At 44.9% G+C, this 15637-nt stretch overlaps 3 protein-coding genes across 6 annotated transcripts in view; 2 read left to right on the top strand and 1 right to left on the bottom strand.

Annotated features, from left to right (window-relative positions):
- The first annotated feature begins 3300 nt into the window (after positions 1-3300).
- LOC6594911 (phosphotriesterase-related protein) lies at positions 3301-4824 on the top strand. Its single transcript, XM_002020083.2, has 5 exons — positions 3301-3409; positions 3495-4007; positions 4060-4224; positions 4287-4504; positions 4568-4824. The coding sequence occupies exons 1-5, from the start codon at positions 3391-3393 to the stop codon at positions 4703-4705; spliced, it is 1053 nt and encodes a 350-aa protein (XP_002020119.1). The 5' UTR covers positions 3301-3390; the 3' UTR covers positions 4706-4824.
- A 583-nt stretch (positions 4825-5407) lies between these two features.
- On the top strand, positions 5408-7865 carry LOC6594912 (L-threonine ammonia-lyase). Its single transcript, XM_002020084.2, has 5 exons — positions 5408-5703; positions 5767-5837; positions 6476-6926; positions 6983-7275; positions 7336-7865. The coding sequence occupies exons 1-5, from the start codon at positions 5446-5448 to the stop codon at positions 7685-7687; spliced, it is 1425 nt and encodes a 474-aa protein (XP_002020120.2). The 5' UTR covers positions 5408-5445; the 3' UTR covers positions 7688-7865.
- The window catches only part of LOC6594913 (tyrosine-protein kinase Fer), a 29644-nt gene continuing 21714 nt past the window's right edge, over positions 7708-15637 (bottom strand). The window contains exons 4-14 of one of the 4 annotated variants that reach the window (XM_026990013.1): positions 14095-14191; positions 13703-14039; positions 13363-13641; positions 13131-13308; positions 12714-12914; positions 9477-9851; positions 9198-9411; positions 9034-9120; positions 8843-8971; positions 8599-8781; positions 7708-8532 (exon numbers count right to left, since the gene is read on the bottom strand). In XM_026990013.1, the coding sequence (XP_026845814.1) occupies positions 8381-8532; positions 8599-8781; positions 8843-8971; positions 9034-9120; positions 9198-9411; positions 9477-9851; positions 12714-12914; positions 13131-13308; positions 13363-13641; positions 13703-14039; positions 14095-14191 (2232 nt within the window). In that variant the 3' untranslated portion in view covers positions 7708-8380. Of the gene's footprint in view, positions 8533-8598; positions 8782-8842; positions 8972-9033; positions 9121-9197; positions 9412-9476; positions 9852-11327; positions 12915-13130; positions 13309-13362; positions 13642-13702; positions 14040-14094; positions 14192-15637 lie in introns of all 4 variants that reach the window. The other 3 variants (XM_026990005.1, XM_026990009.1, XM_026990017.1) reach the window with 3 other exon arrangements.

The following is a 15637-nucleotide window of genomic DNA, read 5'->3' as shown; positions in this document are numbered from 1 at the left end:
ATAAGGAAACCCCCTTTTAATCTTTGCTTTCTTCTTCATTCTGTAGTACATAATTTACAAACAAAACAAAAACAAAAACCACTTTTATTCAAATCAATTTTTACTATTATATGCAAAAAATAAATTTAAATCTAGCGATAAATTGTGTTGTTAACCCCCTACGAAAACAAAGCAAAATATTTTGAGTAAAAACTAAACTTACACCAATAACAAAACAAAAACAAAAAAAATGGAAATATGCAATAAATTTTGATTTTTCAATTGAAATTCTCCCCACGACCAACAGATCCTATAATATATAGATCCTAATATACATACGTTTCTTGGCACACAAAGAACTGAGAAAAAAGAGCTCCGGCAGAAGAGCTCATACCATAAACATCCTGAAAACTGAAGAGATGTTATGTCTTATGAGCTTATACATATGTAAATAGGATCACGCAGATCAGTTCTAGCTAGAGGTGCACTCGTTTTTGGAGCAGCCCTTCTATCTACTCATTGATCGAGGGATCTGATCTCTCTCTGGAGGGGATTCTTAAGTTCGGTTCTAGGTAGGTTATCCCGTATCCCCTGAAAAGCGTTTCAAGTCAAGAATAATAGTTTCAACCACAACTGTACAAAAAAGAGCAACCTATAAAACACCAACTTCAATATAATTTTTAAAGATGTATAGAGACACGGTAAACTGCAAAGAATTGTAAATCGAAGAACAGCAAAATGTCATTTTAAATATAATTTTCGCAACAAACGATTTAAGGCGACAATTTACTCGTACGTACATATATAATTCATAATTTAATTCATTAAACAAATTCTATAAAATTAATTAGTAAAATTGTATGCAAACACAGACACAAAGAAGGGGAATTTTGAGAAAAAAACAACTAAAACTAAAACGAATCAAATTTACACAATTTTAAATAGAATTTTTACACTTACAATATTTTTAAATTATCTGAAAACCTATTTCGAACCGCTCTTTTGTTTGTGCCTAGTTCTTAGTCTATCAAATTATTATAATTTACACTGCTTTAGTTGAATTTGTGTTTTTAAAAGTGAAAGGCAAATAATTATTATACGCGTAATAAATTTTAATTATAATTAACCAACGTTTACTCTAGTAATTCTTTATTATTATTATTATTATTATTATTCTCATAATTATTATTATAATTATTAAATATGTTTTTTTGTTTGTTGTGTGCACCTCTTAGTCACTTTTGCGCTTATAAGCTTAACAAACAGTAACAAACACGTAACACACCACCCGATTACACCCCCCAGATCTTCCCGATTTATCCTTTGACCTTTAACATCTCCATTTGTGTTAAATCTTTTTGCAATTGCTAGCCGAATTTGATTGATTGTTTGATTGATTCTTTTGAGTGTTTTGTTGAGAGTAGAATCGAAACGAAATTAGTCGATGTAAGCGTATGAATGGGATATACAACAGTGAACAATTTGAATATGAATTATGAATGGAAACCAATATCCAATACTTTATGCGGAACATCTATATATATATATATATATACTATATATATAAATATTGTACTAATGTGTAACTGTAATTAGAGGCGGTGAATCGACGGGGTAGTACTCGGAGAAGCCGCAGCAGAGTGTGGGGTCTAAAACTGAACATATAATTAACACAGAGAAATGGTAAAGCTAGAAAATCTAAATAGAAAATAGATATATACATATACATATATACGAGCCTCAGCCTCAGATCTGGGCCTATATATAAGAGCGAAAACTATTTTAATTAAACGTAAAACAAATGCATAACAAATACAATAAAAAAAAACATAGATGATACAAACAACAAACAACAAAAACAAAAACAACCGCAAACAGCAACCACAAAAAACCATTAAAAAGATCAAGAAATTAATTGCGAAAATTTATATAGCTAACTGGATATAATGTTCAATAAATGGCAATTAAATTATTTTGAAAAAAAACCTGCAGAAAGTGAATGTTTTATTTGAATTTCTTCCGTTTGCCTAACAACCAATTTATCAATTCGAAAAAAAAGAAAACCCCAGACCCGAAGCCAGGCCCAGGTGCTAAGTAGGATATATAGAAAAGATATGGAGAGCGGGAGAGCTAGGGAGCTGGAGAGCCGGAGAGATGTGGAAGGATGGGTCGCATAGAGGTTTATTTTTATGACAGATTATGTGGGGGCCGGGCAGGAGGTTCGCTCTCTCGATGCAATAGTAATAACCTAACTAAAGTCACAGCAAGTGTTCAAAAGCAAAACTCAGCAACTACCTAAAAACAAAACAAAACTCAACAAAACGAAATATTATAATGCAAGCAGTTTTGCGTGCTTACTTCTTTATAGAGTCGTTTATGTAAATCGAAAACAAAACAAAAAACCTTCATAACAATAATAATTTAGATAACAACAAAAGGAATCACTTAAAACTTAAGTTGTAATCAAGATTGGCTTAGAAAAACACACACCCACACACACAAAATAAAAGATACAATATTTGACAGATTATTCGCGATGTGCTTAGATCTTAAGGAGAATCGATATGGAAATATATATATATATATAGATATATATACAAAAGATATAACAGTTGAAATGGATGAAGGTAGCAGCAGCAATGTCATGAAATTAACAAATGAATATAACTTAAGTTAAAATGAGTATATATATATATAGACTATATATCTGATAAATGAGAAATTGCTAAAACTGATAAACCTAAAAACTAAGTAAAATTAAAAGAAAAATACAAACAAACAAAAAAAAAACACGGAAAGAAATGGAACTAATAAAGAGAATTATTCTGAGAAATATAAACAACTAAAGTCTTTTGATTGAGCAGAAGTTTTTGGAGAGGGTTTTTGTATGGTTTTGATAGGAGCTGATGATGGTTTTGTATGCTATTATATATATATGGTGGTTGAGTAGAAATAAAGATGTTATAACTGAGTTAGGTAATCGTTTTTTGGGAACTATTGGAGGGCTGACATACATATAGTAACAGCACCAGAATAGATCTTAGCATCCATTGCAGCCATTGAACTCTCTCTCAAGTACAGTAGAACAGCCCCTAGAACACATCTTCTCCAGTTTACAGAGCCATATCATCACGACTTTAATTGCACTTAAAAGAGATAATAGACGCAATTGCAATCTCTGATTGTGGAATACAATACCCACACTGGTATACATATGTATGTACGAGTATTTATGATCTACGAGAACAAAGCAGAGCAACTGTAAAGAATTATTCACCACGAAGCCCCGCTGGGGTTTTATCCGATCAGTTGCTCTTGGAAAGTCGGGGAGCTCGGACGCCAACAGGTTAAACGAGCTATCTAAAAATAGAAGCTCCTGCTAGAGTGTGACCCAAATAGAAGGCTGCAAACATGACTGCGGTAGAGACCGGTAAGTTGTTGGAGTATATATTATGATAAGAGCGGATTTGACGCTTATCTCCATGAAAATTTCCACTGCCTATGCATCTGCGTAGTGCTGGGTAGCATCACACCCAATCTGCTGGGTCGCACCCTCACCCACGAGCATGTGGCCCTCGATTTCGAGCACTTTTACAGGCCCCCGCCGGCGGACTTTGAAAGCGAACTGAAGGCAAAGATTAGCATGTCCACCCTGGGCTATGTTCGTCTGTATCCGTATTCCAGCAAGGAGAATGTTCGGTTCTACGATGAGGAGGCCCTCGAGGCCGCCAAGAAGGATGTGCTGCTCTACAAGAAGCACGGCGGCGGCAGCATCGTAGAAAACAGCAGCTATGGACTGAAGCGGAACCTCGAGTTCATTGTGGAGCTGGCAAAGAGCACGGGTGTCCATTTCATAGCGGGCACCGGGCACTATATCCATGCCGTGCAGGACGCCAGTCATGCGAGTCTCACAGTGGAGCAGATGAGTGATTTGTATACCAAGGATATTCTGACTGGTATCGAGATCAAGGGGAAAATGGTCAAGTGTGGCTTCATTGGGGAGGTGGCCAGCGTTTATCCCATTCATGGTAAGCCCTACAGACTACCAGGAACCACTTTATAACCGGTAATCCCCTGCAGAGTTTGAAAAGAATTCCATCAAGGCAACGGGTGAGATCCAGGAGGTTCTGGGCTGCGGCGTCTCCTTCCATCCCCATCGAGATGCTCAGGCTCCTTTTGACATCATGCGCCTGTACCTGGAGGCTGGCGGTCGTGCTCAGAAGTGTGTTATGTCGCATTTGGATCGTAAGTGAAGTGATAATACCATTTCCCACTGACCTTTAAGAGATTTTCACTGATCTTTTTAGGCACCCTTTTCAAGATTGAACAGTTGGTAGAGCTCTCCGAGCTGGGTTGTTACCTACAGTACGATCTGTTCGGCACTGAGTGCTCATACTACCAGCTAAACACCAATGTGGACATGATATCCGACGGCCAGCGCATTGAAAATCTGATGAAGCTTATCGAGGAGGGTCTGTTGGACAGGCTGCTCATGTCCCACGACATTCATACAAAGCATCGATTGGTGGGCTAAAAATAGCCACATTACCTATAAATATATCGCTTTAATTCTCAATTTTTCCAACAGACTTCCTACGGGGGTCATGGCTATCATCATATCCACACAAACATCCTGCCTCGCATGTTTGCCCGCGGCGTCACCTTGGAGCAAGTGGAGCAAATGACTGTCACCAATCCCGCCAATTGGCTCTCATTCGATCCCTAGAAAGAGGGCTGTATGATGTTGTTTGGACTGCTGCATCCCTTATCATCTCCGAGTGGATTAGATAAGCTCTGTTGTTTTGGCAAACTTGGAAAATATAGCAACTCACAAAATGTTCATAAGTTTCGTCTTATCGCCCAGTATGTTTATTATTTTTTTAATGGTCGTTTTTGGGGGCTTGTGCGCAACTTTTCCTGCCTGCAGATGAAAGCCGAATGAAAGTTTCGACCTTTAAGTATCGCAATCACCTACAATCCAAAACATTTGCATGCAAAATCGCTTGGTATTTGATGTTTGGATTTCAAAGGTTTCCGAAAATTCCACTGTGGAAAGGCCCTACCAATTCTTATCGCCCTGACCCGCATTTTATATAAACGACTTTGAACGTATTTTCCATTTGGTTATGGAACCTTTCTGCTTTTGGTGATGTTGCCAAAAATACTACAAATTGAGTAAATCTAAGCCTTATCGTTGTTTTTGTTTCATTTGCGGTTACCAAAGCCCGCCTCTTATCAACACCGCGTCGTCGTTAGGCCAGGCCAGGCCAGGCCTCATAAAGTGACCAGCCGCCCCAGGCAATCGAAACGTAAAGGTGCCGTTTTTACGACCATCAGCTCGTCAATAGAGACTCCTAATCGACCTGCCTATATATACGAGTTCCGACTATTCCAGCATTCAGTAGTATTCACCAGGCAGTTGTCGGCAAGCAGTCGTAGAAGCTGGAAGAACTTTGAGGGAACAAAATGTTGCAGGCGGTAAAAACGGAAACGCTCAAGGAACAGACAGTTCCGAAAAGCAATGGAAATTCCAATGGAAACAGCAATGGTGCAAGCAAGGTGGAGCGCCCTGAGGTGAAGCTCAGACCTAGACATGTCTCTGGTGGTGTGGAGGAAATCTTAGATCCCTTCTGCGATCCCGCGAATCCTCGAAAAATATCCTTCCATGATGTCACATCGGCAGCGTTTCTTATCCGAGGTGGAGTCGAGCGTACACCATGTCCGGTAAATATCCATCTCTGCTGATCTTTGATTGTGGTCTGCTATAATTAAGTGAGTGGCTTGCAGAAATCCACTTCTTCGGATCTATATGGCATGGAGCTTTATTTGAAAAAGGATTTCCTACAATATACAGGCAGGTGAGTGATCGGGGAAATCCTACAAAACCATTGAAATATCTTGTGAGTTAGGAACTGTTTCTATTATATTATCCATTGGAATATAAAGGAATAGATGTAATCTGTGCCCTGAAATAGATTTAAAAAATCCCCTAAATGGCCGATAAGTTTAGAAAAATTCGTACAAACGATTACGAGTATAATATATACACAGTTTTCTACGGATTGCTGTTTTCCCGTCCTTTTTTTATGGGGTTTGTTTGCGAAATTAGGTCCAAGGTTCGTGATCACTCTGGCATTATTATTGCTTGTAATAATCTGTATTGTGCCAATAGCCTATATATTGTGCATCTGAATATTGTCTGGCAGCGGTATTTTCCGGCTACTGATAAGAAAAGTGTCTATATTCCAATTTTGTTGTCATCTTCTGTGGCGCTCGAACAGCCACTATGATTAATCATGCATACATCATTCATTGAGCGGCTACAACGCATTTCTATCACTTGGCCAAAAAAGTAATAGGCAGAGATCCGATAAGATAACGCTTAATAGGCTGATATGGTTAAATGGATGAAATTAATTACTGTTGCTAATTGATTTCCGATTTTACGAGCAACATGTGATTGAGCACCGAATCCATTTGACATCCGTTTCGACAGCTTCAAGGAGCGTGGTGCCCGGTACGCCTTGCTGTCCCTAACAGACGAACAGAAGCGGACGGGAGTGATCAGTGCCTCGCTGGGGAATCATGCTCAGGCATTGTGCTACCATGGCTGGAAGCTGAACATTCCCGTGACGGTGGTCATGCCCAAGGCGGCGCCGATCATGAAGATCCAGAAGTGCCGCAACTACAAGGCTCGCGTCATCGTGGACGGCAACGATATGGGTGAGGCGAAGTCCCTGGCCATGCGCATGTCCCAGGACGAGGGTCTGCTCTATGTGAATGGCTACGATCATCCGCACATAATGGCCGGCCAGGGTACCATCGGATTGGAGATCCTCGAACAGGTGCCCGAACCGGATGCTGTGGTGGTGCCGGTGGGCGGTGGTGGCCTCATAGCCGGCATAGCCACAGCGGTGAAGTCACTATCCCCCAAAACCAAGATCATTGTAAGTAGAATCGTTCCCGAAAAGGAACCCAAGCCTGTATTCTGTTGTTTTTCCAGGGTGTGGAGTCGGAGAAGTGCGCAAGTTTTACTGGAGCCATGAAGAACAAGGGACCCATTCATACACCCATAAAGAACACCCTGGCCGATGGTCTGGCGGTTCCGAAGGTCGGCTACAATGCCTATGCCACGGCCATGCCGTTGATTGATCGCATGGTGGTGGTCAAGGAGGAGTGGATTGCACTGGCTATACTCCGACTGGTGGAGGAGGAGAAGTGTGTGGTTGAGGGAGCTGGCGGTGCAGGTCTGGCTGCCATTCTGGCCGGACATCTCGATGAACTGAGGGGCAAGAAGTGAGTGGGGATTGGGGTGCCTGAAATAGGATTCCCGACTGATTTTACCCCATTCCTTAGGGTTGTGGTCCTGCTGTGTGGAGGCAACATAGACACCACAGTCTTTGGGCGCTGTCTGGAGCGAGGATTGGCTGCCGTGGGTCGTCTGGTCAAGTTCAATGTGGAGATCAGCGATCGGCCGGGCGGCATCAATGATCTGTGCAACCTGCTGGTGCGCGAAGGGGTTTCCATCAAGGATATTATGCACGAACGTGCCTGGCTCAGGGACATCTACACCGTGGAGGTGAAAATAGTGTGCGAAACAGTCGACTGGACGCACAGTCTGAAGCTGAAGAACGAACTGAAGAAAGTCTACGCCAAAGTAGAGTTCTCCGATGTGCCACTGGCTTTGCGGAATGACCCGGAGGCGTAGGATCAAAACTATCCAACAAGTACACGGTACACATATGATTTATTCACTTCAGCAGCGCAGCACAACTTAAAGCTTTAACTTAGAGCGTAGATATACAGATATAGTACATATATAATCGTAATCGTAGGCGAAGTAAAAATATGTAAATTAGGTGTAAATAAATATACAATACACAGAATACAGAGTCTTCAAACGAATTGACCAACGTAAGGCTTGAATAATTTACAAATATCTGGTTGTTTAAACTAAAGAAAAACACAAAAACAACTAAGGATATAAATTCAATGAGCTTAGGCCTACGCGATACAGTTCTTCAAGCAGACACACATTTTTTTTAGAATTTCTTTTAAAGTTCTTGCGGTTTTTGGCACATTAAGGATTCATTATATCATACATACTCAGTCAGTCACGGATACACACATGCTCGTACATCAAAATACCATTAAATATCGAAAATTTACAGATTACATGGCTAGAAAAAATATAGGTAGGTATATAAATATCGTTTATGTGGTAAAATGTATCAGTTGTATGTTGTATGGTTTATGGTATCTCAGAAATACAGGCATCTCGTTGATAAGTCCTAGGACGTGACGTACTTTAAAAGCGTTGACTAAACCTACATTGAGTATGCTTAAAGTTATAGATACAGATGCGGCTACAGCTACCGGATGCGCGGATACACTCAGTCATTCAGTGGCTGTTGTCCAGGCGCAGTATGAGGGCATCGACCACATTGTAGATTTCATCGAAATGTGGCCGGGACTCGGCATCGGCGGCCCAGCACTTGAGCATCAGTCGATACATCTCTGGCGGCGTATTCTCCGGCGTTGGCATGCGATATCCTATTATTAATATACAACCATTTTATTACATTATATTATTTTGTATAATTTAAGTTGATTCCTTGCCTGTATCGATGCGCTCTCTGGCCCTTGAATTGCTCATGCCCGAGTAAGGTGTATCTCCCTTGGAGAATATCTCCCACATCAGTATGCCGTAGGACCAGACATCGCACAGGGACGTGTATTTGCCAAAGTTCAGGGCCTCTGGCGCTGTCCATTTCACGGGTATTTGCTTCATGCCATCGGAAACTGTTCCAGAACAAAATACAGATTAGTTTGAGTTGGAGTTTGTTTAGATCATTAACCCTACCTATATATTCCTCTTCCTCGCGGGACATTCCGAAATCAGAGATCTTTACGCTGTGCTCTAGATCGACGAGACAATTCCGCGCCGCCAGATCCCGATGAATGCAGTTCTTGGACTCCAGATATCGCATGCCTAAATTAACAATATTTTATGGGTTTAGTTGGGGATTTTTACTGGGTTTATGTGGCTCTTACCTGCTGCCGCATCTCGGCACATTCCCATTTGTTGGCGAGCGGAGAGGCCATTCGAGTTTTTACGCAAATATGTAAGCAGGGAACCACCTGGAAATGTATGTAGAATCAAATATTAATTTCGTTGGAATACATTTTCTTGTTTATTCTTTTTCCCCCTTACTTACCCAGCACCAGTTCCATGACAATCATTATGGGCTGCTTCTGCACACAGATGCCAATCAGTTTGACAATATTCGGATGATCGTACTGCTTAAGGATGCGGCCCTCCTGCAGGAACTTGCGCTTCTGTTCGTCGGGCAGGGTCATGCGGCAGGTTTTGACGGCCACATCCAGTTTGGTGGACTTCAATTTGGCCTTGTAGACATCCCCAAAGTTGCCCTGGAAACAGAAAAGTCTAGTAAATATCCAACTCTTTCAGAATTCAAACAAGTACGGATGCTTACCCGGCCAATCCGTTCGAGTAGGACCACATCATCGTTGCTCAGCTCCCAGCGTTCCCGGCAGACGGGTCGTCGAAGAATGGCACCGGATTTGACAGTGACGGGCAACTCGATGTGGTACTGATGCATGATCAGCTCCTGGATGCTGGCAAAGGGCGGCCCCTCGAAGCGGAAGTTGCCCTCGACCGTGGTCTGGACGATGAAGTGCTTGTGGCCATTCCAGCAGACACTCAGCACAATCTGGCTCTCCTCGTTCCGGATGGTCTCGCGCACCAGGAAGTCGCCGTCGTTGTTGAGGAGACGCACCACCTCCTCGCGGGGCAACACGCCGTGGAACCACTCCTCCTCGTAGAGCGGCCGATTCGTGGACAGAGATATCTGCAAGAGCCAGACAATTAGCTTAGCCAAAATGTTCTACCCACTTAGCCAGAAGATTAGTGAACGGCATGCAGAATACAGAATACGGAATACAGAAAGAGTGAAACGATGGCAAATAAAATAGAATGGAAAGCTTAACACGCCATTTCCACAATTTCCACAAACGGTGGAACGGAAATGCGTGGGTGCAATTGGCTCTGACGAAATGCAGCAGCCTTTTTTTAATGAGATACAGAGATACATAGATACACACGCAAATTAAAATAAAATACTGTAAGCAAGAGGCATATAAAAATAAATATTATTACTACATCGGATATGGTTATGGACAATACAGAAGATCTACGTTCAAGGCTGACGCTCGTGTGACTCACAAATACTTTCGATTTGGGTCTTTTCTTACGTGCCGGCGGCACGGGGCGACCGGCAAAGACAAAGGTCTCAAAGATCCCGCTACCATCGGGGCCACCATTACTGCTCCGACCGGATGTGCTGCTGCTGGTCATTATGGACGTATAGGGATACTATCAACTGTCCAAGTACTTGCGCAATATGGAAAACACGCGTTCTACAAATATGATTTCCAACTTTTCACTGGCCAAACAGACGCCAAACATTTCAAGAGACTTTCAAGAGAGATTAATGGCAGCGGCTGCCTAGTGCCTACTGCCTGCGGCCCAGTGTCCAAACTGTTCGTCGGATCAGGGAGAACTAAAAGCTATAATCGTTTTATGCTCTCACTTGAACTTGTATCTAGGATAGAGAGAGAGAGAGAGAGCCAGTGTGTCTCTGTATCTCTTTGTGGCACGCACACGTAAATTTAGATATCGGAAGGGAGAAAGATACTTCTGGCAGATCGAAATATAAATACTCTTTCAGTCAATCAGTGTGGAACATCTAAAAAGAGGGTCAAAGGAAATGCTAAGTTGAGGGTGTATTATCCTCTGATATAAAATCCATTCTGTAAAAGAAAGATACAACATGCAAAGCTATTCTCAACGTTTTTATCCCCATTTATAACAGATTTGTAAAGCCCTTCTGTAACCTCTCTGTATGGAAAGGTTCTGCAGTCCTTTTAAGGCCATGTTTCCCCACCTTTTTCTCTTAGGAAATACCAGTAATTGTGTCTCTCCTGCTTTGGCCAAACCGAGACACATAGTTCTCATACCCTAAGCCAAGAACTTCCGTCAAAGATCTATTTGAATTGGGAGCACCCTGTGTTCTATTTTTGGGATCCCGCAATAAAAAGCTCTCCCCCACATGCTTTCAATATTGAACGTAAACGTTGAAACATGCACAAACAATCAATCAAACATGCAAATAGAGGCAAAAGGCGATGCGGTTTTTGTTTTGTTCATTGTGAGGAGGCGCCATCCGGCGTCCGGTTGCTTAGATACTCTTGATACGGTGGAGGGGGTGCTGTTGTCGCTGTCGAATGCGAGAGACGAGAGACGGGAGACGGTTACGGGAACTCACACTGGCCGCCAAGCTGGGAATGCAGTAGCAGTGCTCCTTCATGCTGAGCACATCGTCGCTGATGCTATCCTCGTTATCGTTATCGTTATCATGGTCCCGGTCCCGGTCATCGCCGTCGTTCTCGTCCAGCTCCCCGGAGCTGTGCGACTCGAACTTCCGCTCCATCTGAATGGGCAGCTTCGTCTTTGGGGCCGGTGCGGGGCAGCTGCAGAACTGCTCCTCGGCGGCACCCTCCTGGGTCTCCGTGTCAAACTCCTTGGCAAAGTCAAAGACACTCTTGCTGGGGTGGATGCGCCTCCGTTTGGTGCACTGTTTGCAGGGCTTGGATCGCTTCAGCTGGAAGTTGAGCAGCTTGGATCGGAATGTATTGCGGATGGCTTTCGATTTGTTCTGGATCTTTGGCACTTTGAATTTCAGTCTTGAGGTCTCCTTGGACGGCGTCGCAGACGACGTGGTCGTAGTGATCGTCGTGGTGATCGTGCTCGTGATGATCGTGGACTGTGAGGCACTGTGATTGCTAATACTACTGGTATTGTTGTTGTTCTGGCTGCTGCTGCTCGGATTCGTTTGGGACTCGCTGCTGCTGGAATGCTGGTCGTTCGGGGCCTGGGGCCTCTCTGGGTGCTGCTGCTCCTCGTTCACCGTCGCACTCTTGCCCATTCGCACCAGGGGACTCTTGGAGAACTCCTTGAGATTGCTGAAGATGTTGCTGATGGACTTTTGGGTGAAGGACAGCGAGCGCTTCTTCGAGTGTCCCATATCCTTGGAGGACAGCTGGGAGGAGCGGCACTCCGAGCTGGAGCTGGAGCTGCGCTTCGTTTGGGCGTCCACATCGCTGGGTGCAGGCTTGCGGGTCTGCACCTCGTCCATGCTCTCGATGGCATTCACATCATCGTTGGGCGTCGTGGGCTGCAGGCTTCGCTTCAAGCGATCGTCCAGCACTCGATTCAGCTCATCGATCCTGTCCAAATGCGCATCAATCGAGTTCTGTGGCTCTGCCTGATTGATTTCTATCTTGATCTGCTCTTTCGGGGCGGGCAGCTCCGCCTCCTCCTCCTCCTCCGCCTCGCTGGCGAGACTGTCCGCATGGGGAATCTTCAGGCCCAGCTCGAGATCCGCGTAGATGTGATTGTTGTTAGTGTTAGTAATAACGGCAACGGTTAGCTGGGTGAGCGGGGCGGGCGAGAAGACCGCCGGCAACGGCTCCAGCGGCTCCTCGTCCTCGCCCAAACACAACATGGAACACTGGGTGCGACGCAGTCGCGGCAGGGCCGGCGGCGACGAGCTGAGGGATATCTCCTCGCCCAAGTAGTGGACGCTGGCCGCCAGGCGCAGCGGGTTAGTAATGGGCTCGTAACGTGCAGGACTACGCGCATCCCTAATTACCGACAACGATCCGAGGCTCTGGGAGCGCGGCTGCATCTTCGAGAAGCGTCCCTGGCGCGTCCGTGTCATGGGCGTCGTCGGTTGCGGCGTCGACTTGCGCTTGAAGTGGCGCCCACGGCCGCGCAGCAGAGTGAGGACTCCCCCGCGTCGCATCAGCTCATTCATGATGCCCAGCCCTGGAGAGCTGGTGGAGTTGGAGCGCTGCTCCCAGCATCATCCCGTGTGGGATTGGAGGTAGGGGTTTCAAATGGGTTAGATTTCGAGTGTGTTGTGTGGTATGTGTGGATGGGACAGAGGGCGGCATCCAGAGAGAAAGAAATCGTTTCATGGCAGAAGATTAGTTATCATTAGAGCTAGACCAGAAACCACCTACAACTTAGGACTAGCCACAACCCAAGGGGCAACGTGCCAACCCACCTGCTGTTCGTTGTTGTAGCCATTCTCGATGAAGGTCTGCTCGAGGGTGAGGTGGTCGTCGCAGCCGGAGGGCAGCTCCTCGCAGCCCACTTCGTTCAGAGCGCACTTGATCATGTCCACCAGCTTCTGTTTCTGTTTCTCCTGGCATTTCAGGGCATTCAGGTCCTTGGACTGGCGACTGTTGAGAGAGAGAGAATTACAGTGATCTATAGCGTTCGGGGAGCTATCCTACCACTGGCTGTCCTTGTTGGACTGTATGCCATTGGAGCTGTTGCTGCCGTTCGAGATTATGCTGCCGTTGGCCACCGGCGAGCCACCGTTGACATGCTCAATCATCTTGAGCTGCTTCTCCTGGCACTCCTTCACGGATCCCTCCAGCTCCGAGAGCCGTGTGCGCAGCCAGTCCACCGTGAGGTTGTCCACTGTCAACGTGCTGGACTGCAGTTTGCCGGGTATGTCCTCGATGAGCGTCTCGTCGAACTGGAAGAGTAGCGGCGTTGTCGGTGAGGTTCTGCGGAAGATCAGAGCAATCAGTATTGATTCAGGGGGGTTTCCATGAAGCTGCAACGTACTTGTGTTTCTCGGTGAACTCGCCATACTCTTCGCCCGGATTGATGCCACCTATCACAGTGTCGATGCGTTTCTGGATCTCCTTGTACTTGTCGGCCGTGAGATCCCCGTACTGGACAGCCTCCTGCAGAATGTTGCGCCACAGCAGGATGAAGCTCTCCTGGACGGACTGCTGATGCTCGAGCAGGCCCGGCAGCAGGACCGTGCGAAAGTCCTTCTCCACCTCGATGGCCTCCGAGATGGAGAGCACGTACTCGTTGTGGGTGAGATGGAGCTTGCGGCAGGCCTTCTGATATTTGTCGCGCACATCGTCCAGCTTGCGGCCACTCCGACCGGGTGCTGAAAACGAGAGATCAGCATTTTTGATTCCAAATCGGGTTCGGGATCGGGTTACCTTTAATGTAGTGCTCCTCGAAACGCGTGCGCAGCGCCTTGTAGCCCTCCAAATGTTTTTGGTATTCGGTCTTCTTGCGCAGCACCTCGTCAGTGAGCTGAAATGAGTGAGAGATCACAAAGAAATGAGTATGAGTTGAGGTTGGGGTTTCAATGCGGTTTGCACACGTGTGCGTGGACTGTGCCATTAAGCCACTTTCCCAAAAAAAGCAAGCTTTATTCATTACATCATCATTATCATCGTCATCGTCAACGCCGCTGCGGCTATGTGTTGTGTGGTGTGGTGTCTTTTGTCGCGCACTGTCTGTGCTCCACATGCGAGTAATCGCATAATGAAACATATAGCTTTCCACCCAAACACCCCTCCCCCTCTCTCTTTCTCTCTGTACACTCGTACTCCTCCATGGGGTCTCCCTCTCTCACACTTTCTTTGGCGAAACATTTTCTCACGTTTGCATATTATGCAAGGTACAAGCAACAACAGCCACAGCCAAAGACTTGGTCTCGCAAATGACTGATAAGTGACTGGGCAAAAGGATTGCAGCATTATGCAGCTGAGCCAGCATCCCAGCATCCAGCTTTCAGCAACATCCCAGCATCCGTTAGCATTGTCAACAAAATCAACAGCTACAAATGTTGCAGAGGGGCAGGGAGAGGGGCTGATGGCTGATGCTTTCGGCCTGCAAAACTAATGGCTGCAAAGTGCAGTTAGCCAAGCAGCTGCAAAGTTGCCGAGTTCAAGTTGCATAGACACTTTGCAGCTGATGCTGGGCCCGGAACAGTGGCCGAAAAGCGGTAGAAAACGACTCGAATGAGAACCATTTTAAAGCCTGGCAAGGAACAAACTTTTCCAGCATAGAAGATAGCACTAAATTGTAGTACAATCTGTAAAACCACAAATAGTGGTTAAAAGATACTGAAAATACTAACTAGCTTCTATGGATTTATTTATAGCTGGGGAATGTTCTTTGTTAGCTTTTATCAGAAATATTTTTAATGAGGGAGAACAGCAAGCGAACGGCCTTTAGCAATTGTATTTTAAAGAAAAAGCTTATAGGACTGATATTTCCTTATCCTTATCGAGTCGGTATTCCCACAGTTTGTCCCAATGTTGCCAACGGCTTAAGTCTGCAACTTGAGCCGCTTTTTGTTGTCGTTGTCGTGGCTGTTGCTGTTGCATTTGTCCATGCATATTAATTGCAGACAGTTTTGCACGCGGAAGACAGCAGAAATACACGCAGCGGAATTAACTAATTGAATGATCAGCAGGCCCCAGGCCCAAAGACATTCCTGGGACAATCGAAATGAAAATAGCAACAAGACAAAACAAAAGGCAATTCGAACGCATATATATATATATATATGGGTACATAGTATATATGCAGTACTCGTATAAATTGTTGACCCAGTTTACCGATTTGGCATTGAAACAGGCGTCGAGAGTGTTTCGAGAGTTATCTTGAAATTAGTTGCAATCGTAGACAACTTGTTGCTATTGTCACCGATTCCCATACCCATTCCCATAGCCATTCCCGGCTTTGGCT

The sequence above is a fragment of the Drosophila persimilis genome, unplaced genomic scaffold, assembly GCF_003286085.1.
Source record: "Drosophila persimilis strain 14011-0111.01,24,50 unplaced genomic scaffold, DperRS2 tig00000000-arrow-pilon, whole genome shotgun sequence".
NCBI classification, from domain to species: domain Eukaryota; kingdom Metazoa; phylum Arthropoda; class Insecta; order Diptera; family Drosophilidae; genus Drosophila; species Drosophila persimilis.
Note: the sequence above shows the minus strand (reverse complement) of the source record. Positions and strands in the feature narration are given on the sequence as shown.